Genomic DNA, 20,644 nt, shown 5'->3' on the forward strand with positions numbered 1-20,644 from the left:
GCTGTATCTCTGTAGTATGCTGATTTTAAGTCCTTTGGGTATAGGCCGATGAGTGGGGTAGCTGGGTCAAATGGTGGGTCCATTCCAAGTTTTCTAAGGAATCTCCACATTGCTTTCCAGAGTGGCTACACTGATTTACAGCCCCACCAGCAATGTATGAGTGTACCTTTTCCCCCGCATCCTCTCCAACACCTATTGTTCTTGATTTCTTGATAATCGCCATTCTAATTGGGGTAAGATGGAATCTTAGTGTAGTTTTGATTTGCATTTCTCTTATTACTAAAGATGGTGAACATTTTTTCATATGTTTGTCGATTGCTTGTAGATCTTCTGTGAAGTGTCTGTTCATATCTGTAGCCCATTTGTTGATTGGGTTATTTGTATTCTTGGTATAGAGTTTTTTGAGTTCTTTATATATTCTGGAAATTAGTGCTCTATCTGAAGTATGAGTGGCAAAGATATTCTCCCACTCTGTAGGCTCTCTCTTCACATTGCTGATAGTTTCCTTTGCTGAGAGAAAGGTATTTAGTTTGAATCTGTCCCAGTTATTGATTCTTGCTTTTATTTCTTGTGCTATGGGAGTCCTGTTAAGGAAGTCTGATCCTAAGCCAACAAGGTGAAGATTTGGACCTACTTTTTCTTCTATAAGATGCAGGGTCTCTGGTCTGATTTCAAGGTCCTTTTCCATTGTGAGTTGATTTTTGTGCAGGGTGAGAGGGGTTTAGTGTCATTCTGTTGCATATGGATTTCCAGTTTTCCCAGCACCATTTGTTGAAGAGGCTATCTTTTCTCCATTGCATATTTTTGGCACCTTTGTCTAGTATGAGAAAATTGTATTTATTTGGGTTTGTGTCCGTGTCCTCTATTCTGTACCATTGATCTACCTGTCTATTTTGGTGCCAATACCATGCTGTTTTTGTTACTATTGCTTTGTAGTATAGTTGAAGTTCTGGTATTGAGATACTCCCTGTTTCATTCTTCCTGCTAAGGATTGCTTTAGCTATTCTGAGTTTCTTATTCTTCCAGATGGATTTCATGATTGCTTGCTCTATTTCTGTAAGGTATGACATTGGGATCTTAATTGGAATTCCACTGAATCTGTATAGCACTTTTGGTAGTGTGGCCATTTTGACAATATTAGTTCTGCCTATCCAAGAACATGGGAGATCTTTCCATCTTCTAAGGTCTTCCTTAATTTCTTTCTTCAATGCTTTGTAGTTTTCATTGTAGAAATCTTTTACCTCTTTGGTTAGATTGATTCCCAAGTATTTTATTTTTTTTGAGGCTATTGCAAATGGGATTGTTTTCCTCATTTCCCTTTCAGCTGTTTCATCACTTACATATAAAAATGCTTTAGATTTATGTGTGTTGATTTTATAGCCTGCTATTTTGCTGAATTCATTGATGAGGTCTAGAAGTTTTCTGGAGGAGGATTTTGGATCCTCTAAACATAGAATCATGTCATCTGCAAATAGTGACAGCTTAAGTTCCTCTTTTCCTATTCGTATCCCTTTAATTTCTTTGGTCTGCCTAATTGCTCTGGCTAGAGTTTCGAGGACAATGTTGAATAGAAGCGGTGAAAGAGGGCATCTCTGCCTTGTTCCTGTTTTTAAAGGGAATGGTTTCAGTTTTTCTCCATTAAGAATGATGTTGGCCATGGGTTTAGCATAAATAGCCTTTACAATGTTCAGGTATGTTCCTACTATCCCTATTTTTTCTAGTGTTTTGAGCATGAAGGGGCGTTGTATTTTGTCCAACACTTTTTCTGCATCAATTGAAATAACCATATGATTCTTATCCTTAAGTCTGTTGACATGATGGATTACATTTATTGATTTACGAATGTTGAACCATCCTTCCATTCCAGGGACGAACCCCACTTGATCGTGGTGCACAATTTTCTTAATATGTTTTTGGATACAGTTTGCCAATATTTTGTTAAGGATCTTTGCATCTATATTCACCAAGGATATTGGTCTAAAATTTTTTTTCCTTGATGTGTCTTTTCCTGGTTTGGGTTTGAGGGTGATACTAGCTTCATAGAATGAGTTTGGTAGGGTACCCTCCTTTTCTATTTCCTGGAATACTTTGAGAAGTATTGGAATGAGTTCTTCTTTGAAGGTCTTGTAGAACTCGGCTGAGAATCCGTCTGGTCCTGGGCTTTTCTTGGATGGTAGATTTTTAATGGCTTCTTCTATTTCATTGCTTGATATTGATCTGTTTAAATTGTGTATGTCCTCCTGGTTCAGTTTGGGAGGAGCATATGTCTCTAGAAATTTGTCAATGTCTTCAGTAGTTTCTATTTTGTTGGAATACATATTTTCAAAGTAGCTTCTCATTATGTTCTGTATCTCAGTGGTGTCTCTCATGATATTTCCTTTTGCATCATATATTTTAGTAATTTGAGTCTTCTCTCTCCTTCTCTTTGTTAGTGTGGTTAAGGGTTTGTGTATTTTGTTTACTTTCTCAAAGAACCAACTTTTTGTTTTGTCAATTTTTTGAATTGTTTCTTTTGTTTCAATTTCATTGATTTCAGCTCTGATTTTAATTATTTCCTGTCTTCTACTACTTTTGCTGTTATTCTGTTCTTCTTTTTCTAGGGCTTTGAGCTGTAATGTTAGGTCATTTAGTTGTTGACTTTTCATTCTTTTCTGGAATGCGCTCCATGCAATGAATTTTCCTCTTAGTACCGCTTTCATAGTGTCCCAGAGATTTTGATATGTTGTATCGTCATTCTCACTGACCTCTAAGAATTTTTTTATCTCCTCCCTGATGTTTTTTGTTATCCATGTTTCATTCAATAGCATATTATTTAGTCTCCACGTGTTGGAGTAATTTCTCTTTTGTATTTTGTCATTGATTTCTACTCTCAGTCCATTATGATCTGATAGAATACAAGGCAGTATCTCTATTTTTTTGCATTTCCTAAGGGCTGCTTTGTGGCATAACATATGGTCTATTTTCAAGAAGGTTCCATGTGCTGCTGACAAGAAAGTGAATCTGCTCATTGATGGATGGAATATTCTATATATGTCTATTAAGTCTAGGTTATTGATTGTATTATTGAGTTCCATGGTTTCTTTGTTCGGTTTTTGTTTGGAAGATCTACCTAGTGGTGACAGCAGTGCGTGGTCTATGTGATTCCTGAAATTGAGAAGGATTTGTTTGATGTACAGGGATGCACCATTGTTTGGGGCATAAATATTTATTATCATTATGTCTTCCTGATTTATGGTTCCCTTAAGCAGTATGAAATGTCCTTCTTTATCCCTTCTAACTAACTTTGGCTTGAAGTCCACTTTATCTGATATAAGGATGGAAATCCCCACTTTTTTACTGAGTCCATGTGTGTGGTAGGTTTTTTCCCATCCTTTCACCTTTAGTCTGTGGATTTCTTTTTCTATGAGATGAGTCTCTTGCAGGCAGCATATTGTTGGATCTTTCTTTTTAATCCATTCTGCCAGTCCATGTCTTTTGATTGATGAGTTTAGGCCATTAACGTTCAGGGTTATTATTGAGATATGATTCGTATTCCCAGTCATTTGGGCTTATTTTTGGTTTTTAACTTGGCTTGGTTTCTCCTTTGAGTGGTTTTTCTCTAAGGTAGTTCCTCCCTTTGCTGACCTACATTGTTGTTTTTCATTTCCTCCTCGTGGAATGTTTTGTTGAGAACATTCTGTAGCACAGCCTATTTGTAAATTCTTTTAACTTTTGTTTATCATGGAAGGATTTTATTCCATCTTCAAATCTGACGGTTAGTTTTGCTGGGTATAGGATTCTTGGTTGGCAACCATGTTCTTTCAGAGCTTGAAATATGTTGTCCCAGGCCCTTCTAGCTTTTAGAGTCTGGGTTGAGAAGTCGGCTGTTATTCGTATTGGTCTCCCCCTATATGTAATCTGATGCTTTTCTCTCACGGCCTTCAAAATCCTATCTTTATTTTGAATGTTAGGCATTTTCATTATAATGTACCTTGGTGTGGATCTGTTGTGATTTTGTGCATTTGGTGTTCTGTAAGTCTCTTGTATTTGATTTTCCATTTCATTCTTCAGGTTTGGGAAATTTTCTGATATTATTTCATTGAATAGGTTGTTCATTCCTTTCATTTGTATCTCTGTGCCTTCCTTAATCCCAATAATTCTTAAGTTTGGTCTTTTCATGATGTCCCATAGTTCTTAGAGATTCTGTTCATGATTTCTTACCATCTTCTCTGTTTGGGAAACTTTATTTTCAAGATTAAATATTTTGTCTTCATTGTCTGAGGTTCTGTCTTCCAAGTGTTCTAGTCTTTTGGTGATGCTTTCCATTGAATTTTTTATTTGGTTTATTGTCTCCTTCATTTCAAGGATTTCCGTTTGTTTTTTTTTTTTGAGAATCTCTATCTCTTTGTTGAAATGATCTTTTGCTTCCTGCACTTGCTCTTTTCAGCTTACTGGTATTATAAATCATTGCCTGCATTTGCTCTCTCATCTCATCCTTTGCTTCACGAATCATCTTAATCATGTATAATCTGAAGTCCTTTTCTGACATTTCTTCTAACATACTGTCATTGGATTCTATTAATATAGAATCTAGATTTGTTTGGAAAATTTTCTTCCCTTGTTTTTTCATGTTGTTCATGTATCTTCCCCTCTAGCAGTGCAGATCTGGGGTATTGCAGATTTCCCCGTATAGGCTTATACTGGCCCTATAGGTTCTCGAAACCCTTTCTTTGAGGGGAGATCAATATTAGCAGTGCCCAATTCAGACACTATGCAATCCTAGACCAAATAGCCCCTATGGGGACAATAACAAAATTGTCATAATAAACAGAATGAGTTCAAATATTATCTTCAGTAAAACAAACAGATTTGCAATAAGGTCTGCAGTTTCTAATGGAGGACAAAGAGGATGCAGAGGGATGTAGAATGTGGCTGTTAATGGGATAAGAAAAGAATATACATAAGTTCTAGATAATAGAAAGGGTGAGAGTGTAATCAAAAGAAATTGGGTGTTAGCATGCAAAAAATGGAGAAAGAGACTCTGAGGGAACAGGTAAACAAAAGGAAAAGAGAGCAAGAAAGTAAAGAAATAAAAACTTAAAATTGTCCAATAAGGAGAAAAAAGAAAATCTACAGTATAACAGTCATATAGTAATGAAACCTCCCAGTGTTCAGTAGCCCGATGCATGAGAGGTACCCGACATTGAGCTTCAAGTCTACAGCAGGCACCTCAGGATGGAATTTGCCCCACCTAAAGATCGGAGCTCCGGCTTCCAGGATTATCCAAGATAGCCGCTCTGGCTTCCAAATGTGTTGGCAAATGGGGAGCTGCAGCTCAGGGTGTGGACATGGTCAGCTGGAGGTCCCGGAGGCGGGGTGTGGTTGGTCAGGCAGGGGTCCTGGAGGTTCGGTGTGTTTGGTGTGGCTGCGGGATCCTGGAGGCCGGGTGCAGTCGGTCTGGGGTCCCAGTGATAAGGTGCAGTCAGTTGGTCTGGGGGTCCTGGCGGCAGGGAGCAGTCAGTTGATGTGAGGGTCCCAGAGGCAGGGAGTGATCAGTCGGGCTGAGGGCTCCTGGAGACGGGGCTCAGTCAGTCTGGCCAGGGGTCCTATGGGGCCTGGCTGTTGTCTCAAAATGGCGGCAGCCACGTGTAACCAAACCTGTAGGTACTGTAACAGTGAACTTCTAGGCAACAGCAGGCAGCTGGTGCTCCACAGGCGGTCAGAAATCAGTTTGCTGACTGTTGTTGGACGATCGGGAGGTGAACCTCGTGCATTGGGTGATGGATAGGTGTAAGACAGGCGATGGACAGCGAGAGGCAGGCAAATGGTGGATGATAGGCGCCTGACAGTGAGCAATCTGCACTCAAAAAAGGTACTGATATGCTGGCAGACTGCAGGTCGTCACGGCAGACAAATGGGGTAAACAGCAGGGGATCGATAAGCAGCAAAAACTGCCTCACCAAGAAACAGATATCCTCTGTTGAAACCGGAGTTGCAGAGTGACAAGGAACACAGCTTCCCTCTAGTCCGCCATCTTGGATCTCCCCCTAACCACTGATTCTTGAGAGCTGCATATTACTTCCTTTTTCTCTTCCTCAATGAAAATATTATTTTATAACAATAATGCAATCCTCTGAAGTAATATAAGAATGGGTCATAAACATCACACAAAACTTCCAAAGAAAGGAAAAATGTTGCTCACTTTGGGGGAAAACACCTCTCTTTGAAATCCAGTATCTAGCCTCTCTGCAGCAAATGAGTTCACGCCATTTGAAACCATTACAAAGTCTCTTTTCTAAGCCAAAACTAAAGACTACAAAGTGACCTATTGATTAGCCACAGAAAAACTGGGTTGCTACACCCACACTAGAGCAGAGCCCAAAGAGGACCAGGGAAGGGCTTGGCAGGGAGAGGGAGCACCCCAAAAATGTTCCTGCCACCAATGCTGGAGCAGCAGGGTGGACACCAAGTACGCCTGTCCCACCTGGAATACCTCAACAACACGGGATCAGTGAGCCAAGCACAGGGCAGTACCACAGGTCAGCCATGTTCACATGAAGCCTCATTTAATGCTTCTGAAAAATTATTAACCAATAAAGAATATAGACTCCAAAATGGAACTGGATTATGTAAAATATCATTCCAAATTTAATAAACTGATCTAAAGAAGCTATTACAGACCCTGTAAATTATAATATACAATCATATACAGCCAAGATATCTTTGGGAAAAGGACTACTTTTTGAAAAAATGTGGGATAATTTCCATTTTGCTGAATTTCAATAAACCTTTCTTGAAATTCCTACATCTTCAGTCTTGACTACTCTACACCTCAGAGATACACTTTAGGTTTTCACATCTGCTAAAACCAAAAACCTTTATTAATCCCAATCCACAGAATAGTATTTACACAAGTGTGGAAAAAAATTTAGGACAGGAGTATAGTATTGTAAGCCAATTAGAGAAAACACATGATTTTTAAAGTATTAGGTCAGGGATTGACTTTTTAATACTGATGGCAAACAGATATGCACTGCTCAAAATAAAGCTTGAAAAATCTAAACTATATTTACTGTCAACCCAAGGATTTAATAAACTGTTAGATATTCTAGCTACATCTGTTCTCGTGACTACATACAAAATCTAAAACTGCCAAGATTTATTTTCTAACAGACACATTACAGCAAGAATTTTGTTAGTTCAATTCCTTGCCAACTCATAAGCTTAGGTTTAATTTTGAAAGAAAATGTAAGATGTGGTTACACATTTACGAACAAAATCATAGCTTTTAGTCTGTTTGTAAGAGGTCACTGGCCCAGCAAGTGTGACTATATTATAATAAATACCATAAAATAAAAATTTCAATTTATTTTCATTTAACCACCTGGGAATCATCTCAAGTCTAGCATGAGTGGGGAGGGGAAATTAAAGAGAAAATGGAGAAGAGAGATAAATTTTGGCCTTTTAAAACACTTTGTCTCAACTTTTTGAACTTATGAAATAGTTACAATAGCTGTTTTACTGCCCTTGCCGCTAATTCTAGTACATGTTTCAGATTTGAGTAGTCTGATTGATTGGTTGTCCTCCTCAACATGTTTGTTTAGTAATCTTTGATTACATGCCAGACACTGTGATTTATCTTTTTGGATACTAGATTTTTTTTTGTATTCCTATAAATATCCTTGAGCTTTACTTGGGATAGTTACTTTACTTGGGATAGTTACTTTAGATGGAAACAGTTTGAACCTCTTAATGTTTGCTTTATGATTTGTTACAGAGGTCTGGAACAGGACTCAGTCAAGCCAATTTCAGCTGCTACTAAGGCAAGGATTTGCAGTATTCTTCCCAGTGACCCAGGAATTTTAAGTTTTTCTAGTCTGATTGATGAGAACAGGCACTCTTAATTAGACTTTTTAGATGTTCTTCCCTCCTGCCTCTGGGAGTTACCTCACATGCTTTTATCAGAGCTCTGCTGAGGATCCAAGGGGACCCCTCTGCAGACTTCTGGGATTCTCCCTCTGAACACTTCCCTCTTCACTGGTACTGTGTCTGCTAAACTCTAGCTGCCTTGGTTTCCCCAGACTCTCGGGTTGGACTCCTCAATTCAGAGTCGATCAGGCTCTACCTCAGTCTCCCTCTCTCCACTGCATCCTGGAAGCTCTCCAAGGCAGGGTTCTGGGCAATCACAGAACTAACCTCACTTGTTGCCTGACAGTGGAGTAGCATCACGTTTCTTCTCTGCCCAGGGTCTTAAAAAAGTGTCATCTCATTTACATTGCTTGTTTTTCACTCTATCAGGGAGGAGAGTAAATCTGGTCTCTGTCACTCCACACTGGGCAGATTCAATGTCCATTCCCTTTAACTAAGAGCACTGTCTCAGGAACTCCACTGCAGAACCTCAGGTACTGGTTACTGCCTTCCTGCCTATGTCCTGTGGGTGAGGAGCTCTGGACCCTCTCTTTTGGTTCCAGAGCCATTTCCACCCTGGAAAATGCCACTCATTTCCTACAGTCCATTCTCAACAACAGGCCTGTGTGCCATACTCCTGCCAAACCTCTTCATCCCCTACCTTCTGGGATGGAAGTGCCACCTATACCTTTGGCCATACCACATGCCCAGGTCGGTCTAGACAGTCATTTCTGGAAGTTCAGGAGTTTTGCAGGTTATCCTCTAGAACATGGATTGGTCAAATACTACTACCAATATGGTACAATATCTCAGATATCTCTTATATTTTGTTCTGAAGATTTTCTAAATTTAGTCTACATATTACCAAGAAATAAACACAAACAAAAAGAAGGGCATGGTCATTTACCATTAGCTATAAACAGAAAATAAAAGGAATGCTCACTCTCTCAAAATATGCACAAGAGCTCAGTCTCATCAAGAAGCAGGGACCGATGCTCAGGAGGGAGCTTCTAAGAGACATTCCAATTTAGAAGTCCACATACAGCAGTGAAAAATGTTCCTGCCCTTGGACAGACTTCAAGTCACCAGAAGATGTATAATGAGTCATTTATAATTAACTAGAACTGCTAAAATCACTGATATTTTGTTCAAGAAGTAGCTATTTTTGTAGAAATTCTGATGATATACTGTGTACTGAAGGGGAAAAGGTAAATGTTCTAGAAATTTGGAAATAAATATTTTAATTATTACACACATGTATGATTTTAAGTATAACTAATTATTGTTAGAGAATTTCAATAAACATTCCCTCGATTATAGTGTTAATTGATTAACAATTGAGAAGACACAGAGTCTGATTTCTCTTCAGTTCTCTTTCTGCATTCTCGAAAACTTGCCTATTGCTCTTGACTCAGCCTGTGCACCTCCTGTTCCTTCTGCCTAGAACTGTGTGAGCCTAGTCCTCAGGAGATGGCTCAGTTTTCACCACCTTTTCACAACAGCCTTCTCTGCTCACCCTAAAGAGCCCCACCACCACTATCACATTAGTCCATTTTGTTTTCTTCAAAGTGTACCTTATTATCTGAAATTATAATTTGTATATATGTAAAATACACACACACACATATATACATATATATATTTTGTCTGTGTTGACCCATAACTAAGAATGCAAGCTGCTCTTCAAATCCCAGGCCCATTTTTCCAACTGCTAGCTAGACAAAACCAGATAAATGGTTTTAAGTTCTGTATTTTGCTCATATACTAAATATTAACTATTTTTACTTTATGAAAAATATGTCCTATTGATTACAGAAGCATCTGCACAGGACCTATGAGTTAGACCCACAGGGCTGTACATGCAATTTTGGAACTAGCTCCCAACTTAGCTATTGACATCAGTATGTGTCTTCAACCTATAGCCATAGTTCATCTACTAGAGGACATTTTGTTAGCTATCAAGGTAGCAGTCTACTCCTGTCCATAAAGGGATCATTAATAGGAATGTCATCTTACATGCAGTTATTAGAGATGCGGTCTATGGGTATTTCCCCACCAAAATCACACAGTTCCTTATTTGTCTCTTTCATCAGATAATCGGCTGGGGAAGGATGCTCTTATTCACTGCACAAACACTTGTAAACCATCTATTCAAATGTTTCTCAAGGGTAGATAAGAGCTATGAGACTCACCTCCATAAGTTTCCTAAAGTGAGGTTTGTTTCCTTTGCCCACTATGAGAACTGTGGCTGCAATAAGCCCAATAAGTTTTTGTTAGGAATGGGTTCACTTCTGCTTTGGTACCCTGCTTTAAGAAAGGCAGGAATTTATTCCAAGCTGGGAATGCCCATTAAATGCATATAAACAAATCACCTATCCATTCTCAGCTTAGACACACTGGTATCAACATCTGGATCTGACTCAGTTTGCTTCCGCTCCAATATCAAGAGGACAAGTTGGGAGGGTCTGAGACCCTGGCTCTGATGCTGGGCCCAAGTAGCAGATGATTACATGCAACTCAACTTCTTTCTCAACTCCAACCCCGAGCCCTCGTGGAAGCTGAATGAGAAGATGCACAGCCACCACAGTAGGAACTGTCAGCACCAGAGGCGCATGAGAAGCCATCCCACCTCCCTACACCAATGTCTGTCCTAGACTTTCTGGAAAGCTATAGGCTATGCAGATATTGTTGTTTTCTAAAGCATGCCACATGCATACACACATTTCTCCAACCTTTTATATTATGTATTACTTTCCTCAGAGAAAGACAAGGAAAATCATTAGTTTAGCTTGTTCAGCATCTTGTTAAAAAGAAGGGATGTTTGTTTTTAAAGAAATTCCTTGTGCATCAGAAAATTAAAAGTTTTAGTTTTTGCTATTAGTATTTAAAAATTTCTCAAAAGGTGCTACAAAGAACACTAAGTTGCCAAATTTTAATAGGTGTTACATACAGATTTTTTCTGTGAGTCAGTGAGTTGTGAAATACTGAGTCAAATAAATGTCTATACTACAGGAATTCTCAAAACCTTAATACACTAACACACACTGCAAAGCTCTGTGAGGCGAACACAGGACAAAGTGATTCTGGAACTTCCTTGATCACAAAATGTCTTACGGTGGCTATCTTCAGCCTAATATTTCATGTAAAACACTTCAAGGAATAAAAAATTTGAATTTGATTTGTATGTTTATAGTACATGTGCATTCCTTCAGTCAAATAGTAGCCACGAGGGCTTCATTATTCTCATGAAGACTGGCAGCTGCCCCACTCTCTACCTATCTGTTCAGCTTTTCACAAGCAGCCACATTCAAGTCTTTCAGACTTTTCATCTGGTATGTATGTCTATGATTTCTAAATAATATCCCAACATTGACAACCCCCCCATTTTAAATGCTGCAGATTTTCTGCTATGTAAGATGAGAATTAGCTTTCCACACGCCTCCTGCCTCTCAGTACAAACATGTTCCCTCTCCCAGCTCCCAGAAAGTTGCAATCCTGCCTTACATCACACGAACACTGCCTACAAAGGAGTCAAGTGCGCTTCATTCCCTTGCTTATAAAATTCTGTTTTCCTTTAGAGCTGATATTTCCAATTGTTGTTTGCTTAGTTTTTAAAAACATACCTATTACTAAATAACCATTGAACTCTCACGGGAGCTTACAAAACTCTTCTCAACACAGCAGCATGTGGACCCATTGGTGTCATTCTCTCCTCTTGGAAACACTGCTTTTGGCAACTGAGGGCTCCACTCTGCATCACCCGCCCAGCCTGCTGAGGTTTCTTGTCACCAGCATCTGGGAAGTCCCCTCTGCTTCTCTTAGGGCTCATCTCTCCTCTGTGTCTGATCTTCCTCCTTCCTGGTTTACTATGCTGTCTGTGAGCTTACTCTCTAGTAGTTTCCTAAGCACAGTTTCACATGAGCTAAACTGGAATCATTCTACACCTGAAAATGACCATATTTCCTCATACTTAATGAAGATTTAGTTAAGTAAAGTTGGGCGTAGTGGCACACACCTGTAATCCCAGCAGCTTGGGAGGCTAAAGCAGGAGGATTCAGAGTCCAAAGCCAGCCTCAGCAACTTAGCAAGGCCCTAAGCAACTCAGTGAGACCCGGTCTCAAAATAAAATATAAAAAGGACTGGGGATATGGCTCAGTGGTTAAGTGCCCCTAGGTTCAATCCCCAGTACAAAAGAAAATAAAATTGCTAAGTAAATACTCTAAGTAAAAAACATTTCCTACTTTCATTACTGCTGCTGAAAGCTGCTGCTCCTTTGATTACTGACTCTCAGCATAAAACCTTTTTTTCCCCACTGCTGGGGATGGAACCTCAAGCATGCTATACAAGTGCTCTATCACTGAGTCATGTTTCCAGTCATCTTTATTTGAAATGCAAAAAAACTTTACAAAAATATGTACCAGGCTGGGAAGATAGCTCAGTCAGTAGAGTGCTTGCCTTGTAAGCACAAGGCCCTGGGTTCGATCCCCAGCACCGCAAAAAAATAAAATAAAATAAAAAAACAAAAAAATAAGTACCCAAAGTACATCCTTTTTGAGTCTTTCTGAACTTAGCTCAGTGGTATACTGGCCTTGCATGCACCAGGGCTTGTGCATGATCCCCAGTACTGCAAAAAAAAAAAAAAAAAAAAAAAAAAAAAAAAAAAAACTTCTCTTAGTCTCTTGTTCTTATTTGTTTTTTTGTTTTGTTTTGTTTTAAATATTACTAGGTTATTTGCCTTTATATTGGTTCCTTTCATTTTGTAAGCTATCCTCAATTGAACATTATTTCTTAGCTGTCCATTCAAGTTGATGAGCAGTCACGCTCAGAAGTGTGGAGCTTGTCAGAGTATAAGCATGCAGACTCTGTTGTCATCAGAGTTCCCCCTAAATGTTCACACTTGAAAGTTTCTTCTCCTGAGCTGGTTGGTTTCTCAGATGAACCCTTCAATCTTCTACATGGGGATGTTTATCTGGCTGCCAGAGTTCCAGTAGCCAGCAGGGAAAGAGGCCTAAAGGGTCTGATTAACAAGCAGACTCCCCTTTCCTCCCCAGTTCACACTGTTGGGCTCTACCTGCCTGGAGTGTGTCTCCATGCTCAGAGCTTCCCTGTAGCCTGAGGAGCTCAGGTGGGGGTAATCATCTGGCTGAGCAGAGGACCAGCAACCACACTCCCCCACACATGTACTGTCAGCCACTGCCCCTGCTTTCAGCACACCTCATCTTTCAAGGTTCTACATGCTGTCCACTGCTAAGCCTTCCAAGAATTCTGAGATGCATCCAGCTCACTTATGTCCAAGCCACTCTACAGGCATGTAGGTCTCAGCTCAGGTTCAACCTGCTCTGCTCTGCGGGCCGCCCACCCACTTCCCATCTTCCAAAAGGCCGATGTATCCTTTGTTCTACTGTTATTTCCCCTTCCATCTTCTTGTTCTTTTGAATTATAACTTTTAATTTGGCATCATTTTAGTGAGTTTTCAGTGACGGTAAATGATTATTCAATCATATTAAATAGAAGTTCTGTATCAATGAAACTATTTTGGTGTAATTACACTAGCCTTCATCTATATCCCATTTTGATACCTCAGTATTGAATAAAAGTGAACAAGGAGGAGCTTAAAATGTGAATAAAATATTTCTGAATAGTAAAGGTTCTATGTGATTCATTTAAAAAGATACTTGCCTGAATAAAATTGTTCAACTCTCTCACTGTTGTACCCCAAATATTTATACTATAACCAATTATTACTCAGTCATATAAATAGACTAAATAAATTGATTCTAAAAAATTTCTTTTAAAAAGATCCTTCATCTTTTTACCTATTGAATAAAATAGGCTAAGCATTTCAAAAAGATTACAGTTTACAAATAGATGCAAGCAATTTCTCATATTTATTATTTCCATTATTTGTATTTAGAGAAGTTTTTAGAATTATTCAGAATTTCCAGTAATTCTGTGTGTTAAGTAGGTTTGCACTTAGTTGGGCCTTAAAAACAACGACAAAAACCCTTCAAAAAATGGTCTCTCTTCTTCAATAATCCTGCCAGAAATTTTCATTTCTTTATTTTACAGTCAAGAAAGCTGACAAAAGCTGGCTGCAACTGCATGTGCCTGTAATCCCAGTAACTTGGGAGGCTAAACAGGAGGATCTCAAGTTCTGGGCCAGCCTCAGCAATTTAGTGAGGCCCTAGGCAACTTAGCAAGACCCTGCCTCTAAATAAAATACAAAAAGGCTGGGGGTATGACTCAGTGGTTAAGCGCCAAGGTTCAATCCCTGGTACCAAAAACAAAAAGAGAAAAGAAAACTGACAACAAAACATTGTAAAAGTCAAATTGGCAGAAAGTGGAAGAAATGAAATTCAAGCTTAGGTCTCTAAGGACTTTCATAACCACCCAAATTATATTTCATTGCTTTTTTTCCTACAATATGGGGATTGAACCAGGGGCACTTCACCACTGAGCTAATCTCCAGTTCTTTTTGTTATTTTGAGACAGAGCCTCCCTAACTAAGTTGCCTCCCTAACTAAGTAAGCCTCCCTAACTAAGGGGCTGGCCTTGAACTTACGACCCTTCTGCCTCAGCCTCCCAAGTTGCTGGGCTCACAGGCAGGTGCTACTGAGCTGTTTTTTTTTTTTTAAATAGTTTTGAACTGAATCAGTAATAGTCGCCTCAGGATAAAATATGACAAATTTATATCACAAGTCCAATGTCTTATTAGACAGATGCAAAATGCACTGACATTTCTATTTATTTTATGTGTATTAAATGAGTATCTATATATATAAATTTTCTCAGATGAAGTCTTAGACAAAGCATTAATTTCTTACCCTTGAAACATTTCATCAAGATTCTTAGGTTTAAAAACTGTGTAACATTCTACACTGATTTCATGCTATCACTGAGAAACAAAGTAATTTTAAAATTTCAATTTATCAGAGTATGAAATACTACCATTATTTACTAGAGTTCAGTTACTGATTATAAACTGGTAGTTACCAATTAGCACACTATTTTTCTTACATGTTTCCGAGTAACAGCACTATCAGCAATCTATCACATCTGAGTTCATTAAAAAGACACAGTCTTTTAGAAGTCTTTAAAATGTTAGCCAAGAATTTCTAGACTAAGCAAAGTTTTACAACAGGACAAGGTATGAAGTACAGTAAGTGGCTTGCCCAAGGACACAGAATCAGTAACCAGTGAACCAGGGAGGACTCAAGACAATGCCATCACTATGCAACTCTAAAAAGACAAATACTCTACCATTTCAATTAAATTATCAGTACATTTAGATTTTTACTTAAATTATAGGTGATGCTCTTTTCCAAATACTAAATTAATTTTCACTGAATAATATGCAATTCTGAATTAAAAATGTTTCTAGGTCACTGGGTGAGGATGAAAAAACACATGACAACTAAAATTTCATAGTTCCAAATATTTTTTTTTTAATCCTGTACTGGGGACAGAGCCCAGAGCCTCTATCATTGAGATATGTCTCAGGCCCACCCGCCCTCCTTCCCTTCTTTCATTCCCTCCTTCCTCATTTATTTTATTTCTATTTTTGAAACAGCATCTCCCAAAGTTGCCCAGGTTGGCCCTGAACTTGAAATCCTCCTACCTCAGCCACTCGAGTAGGTGGGACTACAGGAACATACCATCACACCTAGTCTCCTAACTCCAAATCTTATTGCTTTCCTTTTTATTTAATCTTCTTAACCTATAAAAGTTAAAAGTGTCATATACTATGTTTCAAACAATCAAACTTCAACTCATATCAATGGAAAAATCACAATATTCATGTACTTCTTAAATTCCCACAGCTAAAAAACATAATGGGTATTTTTAAAAATGGAATACCCATCTACTTATACACTTAACAATGTAAGTTAGCTGATGCTACCTAGCTCTGGCAGAGCACTTAGCAAACGCCAGGTACCATTCTAAGCACTTTGCTAACTGAATCCTAAAGCAACCCTATAAAGTACCATTATCATCTCCATTTTACGGATGATCACACTCTAGGGTCACATGACGTATATTCAGACTGTCAAACCTCCTGTCAAATTTTCATTCAAAATTCTATGCCAAAGCAGGTATAGTGGTACATACCTGTAATCCTAGCTACTTAGGAAACTGAGGTAGAATATTAAGGGGAGGTTAACCTGGGTAACTTAAAGAGATCCTGTCTCAAAATATAACATAACATAGCATGATATAAAATAACATAATATAAAATAAAATAAAAAAAAACAAGCTAAGGATATAGCTCAGTGGTAGAGCATTTGCCTAGCATGTATAAGGCCCTGAGTTCAAATTCCAGAACTGCAAAATAAATAAATAAATAAATCCAAGCCTTCCTGCCATGTTCCTTGGAATTCTTACTACATCATAAATGAACTTACTTCCATGACTAACTTCTTAACAAAATATTTCCCTACCTTGGCTAATAGGAGACTAGCCTAACCACCATATCTCTGCTACCCTTCTCCCTTGTTACCCATGAGTATGGAAATCCTCTTTAGTCATTCACTCAAAAGTCCTTCCCCTATGAGGACCAATTCACTCAAAAGTCCTTCCCCTATGAGGACCAATTCTTAATACTGCCATATACCTTCCTCTTGTAGTCTCTGTGGGCAAAATGAAATTTATAGAAACCACCTCCAGAAGGATTCAAATACATACACACTTGTACAGTCATTTGACCCAGAACCCACTGCTCCTCTGAAGGGAGCTTGCACACCCTGCCCAACACTCTCCAAATGGGGTCCCTCGACCACCCATATCAGAATCCCCTGGAAAGTTTACTTTCAGCAATACCATATATGAATGAACTTTGAATTTGGCTCTCTAATAACGGAGTCCAGGAGTCTGCATTTTAAACCCTCTTCCCAGATAATTCTTTCAGTTCATTAACATTTAAGATACATCCCTAAGGACACATGGACCTGATGAGAACTCCAACACAGAATCACTGTTTTCTCCTCTACCATGTCCCTTGACATCATTCTAGAAAACTTTAACTGCAATGTGATAATCCACTGCCTTCACACATTAGGTTTTTGCTATTTTGTTAAAACCTTTTTTGTCAATGAGCAGTGCTTTCTGTTTACATCAGCAACCCAATTCCTCCCTGCCACCTGTTAGTCCCAGAACCACTCAACTTAATCATCTTAAGTCCAACAATGCACTCTATTCAACCTATGTTTCCATCTTCTTCCACCAAGTCTATTTTTCAACCTGTCAGACCCAATCCCATGACTGTTTTTTCCCCTTGAAATGCCCCCTTACAGCTTTAATTCCTGCTGTGCTCAGCAAATACAACAGCCAGTCTTGTGCCCTCTCACCAGCACCACAGATGGACCTCCCCAAGGACTGTAGAGAACACCACTCTGCACCTTCCAGCCCTGTCTGAGATGGCCACTGTGGGCCTAGGATGCAACAGTTGACTTAGCAGGCTGTGACCCTCAGATTTCTCCTTCATTGCCACTTCCGGTCGGCCTGGTGATAATAATCACTATAACTAATTCAGAGCTCTAACTGAATTTGATAACCATTCCCTCACTTAATCTGCACAACTCTATGAGATAGATACATTATTATCTGCATTACAAATCAGGTGTTGTCTAGGGAGATTAATTTGCCTATGGCTTCACAGCTAGAATGTGACAGCAAGGTTCAGAACCAGCCAGTCCCTCTCCATGGCCTGTGCTCAGGTTCCTTCCTCTGCTCTACTAACTTGAGGACAAGGAAGGAAGGAGATAGCAGCTCAGCCACTTGCTACTGGAGGGAAAGAGGCCAGGGCTCCTATGTTGTTGAAAACTGTCCTTCGCTCTTTTCTCCTCCAGCTCCACACTGCAGACACATGTTTTACCTATCCTGAGCCTTTCAGAACTCATCTCCACAAAATGGCAATTGATGGTGGTTTGAAAAAAAAAAAATTTTGGAAAACTGATCTATGAATGAGCTTTACACATCTTCTGTCAGTGTGCACCGATAAAGAATAGCATGTGAAGCAGTGTGGAAAACTTTGAGACTGAAAATGAATACTGTGGCAAATTTTTCAAACTCACCTCTTACTTTTCTTGTAATTCTCCAGGTGCTGGGACTGCATATGTTTGTACCTTTCTAGCTCATACTGCCCACACAAGTCCTCCAGATGCAGCAGGTGGTTTTCCACCTCCTCGAAGCTAGCTTCTAAGTGAGCTGAAAGTATGTAAGATAAAAAGGAACAAAAGCCAAGAGTCAGAATTCTTGAAAAAGTGTCAAAAAGGTTAAAGTTTAAATTTTTGATATTGTTTTGCACTTGTTTACTATTCTCTATTTAATTTTTTTGAAGCAACACTGACCAACATTCTTTCTTTTTTTTTTTTTTTTTTTTTTTTTTCTTGGTGCTGGGGATCGAACTCAGGGCCTTGTGCTTACAAGGCAAGCACTCTACCGACTGAGCTATCTCCTCAGCCAACACTGACCAACATTAAAACATATTTCAAATGATCTTTTCTGAGTATATTGCAAACATTTTCAAGATGTAGCTTTCCAAAATATTTCATTAACCAGGATGATGAAGATATGGAATATCTCGATTAGTTCAATGTTATATCCTAATGATCTTGTATGCCACAAGGAAATAACCATTTTCATATGAGAATATAGCAAAATATAATTACCACTAATTATACCAACATACTTTAATCTCTATAATTCCAAGTTACTTCAGCATTGTTTTGCCCCTGGCATATCATATACATAAAATCTCCAAGGCACGGCGATATGTACAAACACTTGGTAAACACAGGTTTCTGGGTGAATCAGTGCTTGGCTGGGGAGGGTCTCAGTTCCACCTGCCAGCTGACTCGTCTTTCCCTATGCTACTCTGCCTGCAGACCACACCGCTTTGCAGCTTTATTGGAACATGGAGATCATCTGGTTAAACTTGTCACTGAAAAGATTCAAGAGCAAAGCCTAGGGAAACTAATTCAGTGCCTTACTCAAAGTCACACAGCAAGGGGAAAGGTAGCTGGAATACAAACTGAATTCCTCATAACCTGCAATGATTTCTAGTGGACAGGATGCTATGTAAGCCAACTTCACAAGCGGAGAGCAAGGGCTGGCTGGGTTCTCATACAACAGAAAGGCTGCAGAGGGCAAAGACTTTAGAACTCAACCAGCCTCACAACCATTAACTGAGCACTCACAGACATGCACCAGTCACTGAGATACAAAGATGGAGGAGCAGGCCTGGTGCTGGGGCTGCCTGCAGCAGAGGGGGGACACGTTCCTGTGCAGCACAGGCAGGAGCTCAAAGGAGTGGCATTTAACACAGGTGAGGGGGAGGAAAAGCTTAGCCAGTGAAGACTCCCCAGGAGGAAACTGACAGAGCAGAGGCAGGATGCCTGTGTGCCTTCCAGGCTTGGGCTCACTGAAGAGCTATGATAGAGTCCTTTGCTGATCTACCAGATTTTCATAGGACTTTCTAGACTAGATTTGTGACATCTAGGTAAACTCCTCAAATTTCACCTTGCAATTCTAGGTTTGTTAAGATGCAAGATTTTTTTCTGATTTTAATTAACCTTTGTTTGATCCAAAGATCTATTAAATCCAGAAGCATTCACATATCCTAAATTTTAACTACACTAAATATCTGGACTTATAAAAACTCCCTCTTCTATTTGGTAAGGCTGAAGAAGTAATGATATGGGCTTTGGGAGAAAACAAAATTTTTCTGAAAATGAAAATGTGACAAGAAGTAGATGAGCAGATCTGTTCAAAGACATCTTAGGTGATGACCTATCACATCACTGCACCACTGCAGACCACTGGTAAGTCTGGAAAAGGCCGATAACAACATTTCACAATGGTTTTGAATCTATCACCAGGGGCTACATAAAACAACAAATGCATGGGAAAATGCATGAAATAATTCGTAAAAATCCAATTTTTTGTACCAGGGATTAAGTTGAGGGGTGCTTAACTACTGAGTCACATCCCCAGTCCTTTTTATTTTTTATTTTGAGATAGGGTTTCACACTAAGTTACCTAGGGCTTTCCTAAGTTGCTGAGGCTGGCTTTGAACTTGTGATCCTCCTGCCTCAGCCTTCTGAGCCACTGGGATTACAGGTGTGTGCCACCAAGCCCAGCTGTAAAATCTAAATTTTAATCAGTGAATAATTATCTCTTAAGATTTTTAAGAATGCTATGAAGGTACATAAGGAATTTATGGGGGGGGGGAAATCATGTTATATTAATTGACATTTACATTATTTTGTATTTTAATAAATGAAAAAATTACTAGGAGACAGCCTGGGTGCTAGTACTACTAGGCCAAAAAAGCAATACTCAGTTCATTCTACAGTAGCTAGTTTGACAGGGTCTTAAAACATACAAAAGGCTATCATAGCTAACAGAGTTATTTAAAGGGAGGTTTCACTTTGATTAGTGACATGAACTAGAATTACACTGGAATCCAAGAGACTTGATCCCTTGGTATCACACATGTAGCCTTAGCACAGGGAAGACCAGGTTCAGAGCCAAGCTGTAAAGTACAAGCATAGAAACCCAGCTCTGCCCTTCACACGTGAGCAGCAATGCTTTACCTCATCTGTGCAAAGAAGGTGTGCTATGGTTTGGAATGTAAAAAGCTCCTGATAATGCAGAAATATTCAGTGGCAAAATGATTATGCGATTTAGAACATATTCAGTCCATCCTAGACTGAATGGCCTGACTGGGTGGTTAAATGAAGTCAGGTGGGGCAAGAGA

The 20,644-nt window shown here is 39.2% G+C and overlaps 1 protein-coding gene across 4 annotated transcripts in view; it reads right to left on the reverse strand.

Annotated features, from left to right (window-relative positions):
* Nucleotides 1–20,644, reverse strand: part of Dtnbp1 (dystrobrevin binding protein 1) — a 125,471-nt gene that overhangs the window by 74,536 nt on the left and 30,291 nt on the right. For all 4 annotated transcript variants that reach the window (XM_047559311.1, XM_047559312.1, XM_047559314.1 and 1 more), the window contains one exon: nt 17,958–18,090. In XM_047559311.1, coding sequence (XP_047415267.1) covers nt 17,958–18,090 — 133 coding nt within the window. The remainder of the gene's footprint in view (nt 1–17,957; nt 18,091–20,644) is intronic.

This window comes from Sciurus carolinensis, chromosome 7 (genome assembly GCF_902686445.1).
Source record: "Sciurus carolinensis chromosome 7, mSciCar1.2, whole genome shotgun sequence".
NCBI lineage: Eukaryota > Metazoa > Chordata > Mammalia > Rodentia > Sciuridae > Sciurus > Sciurus carolinensis.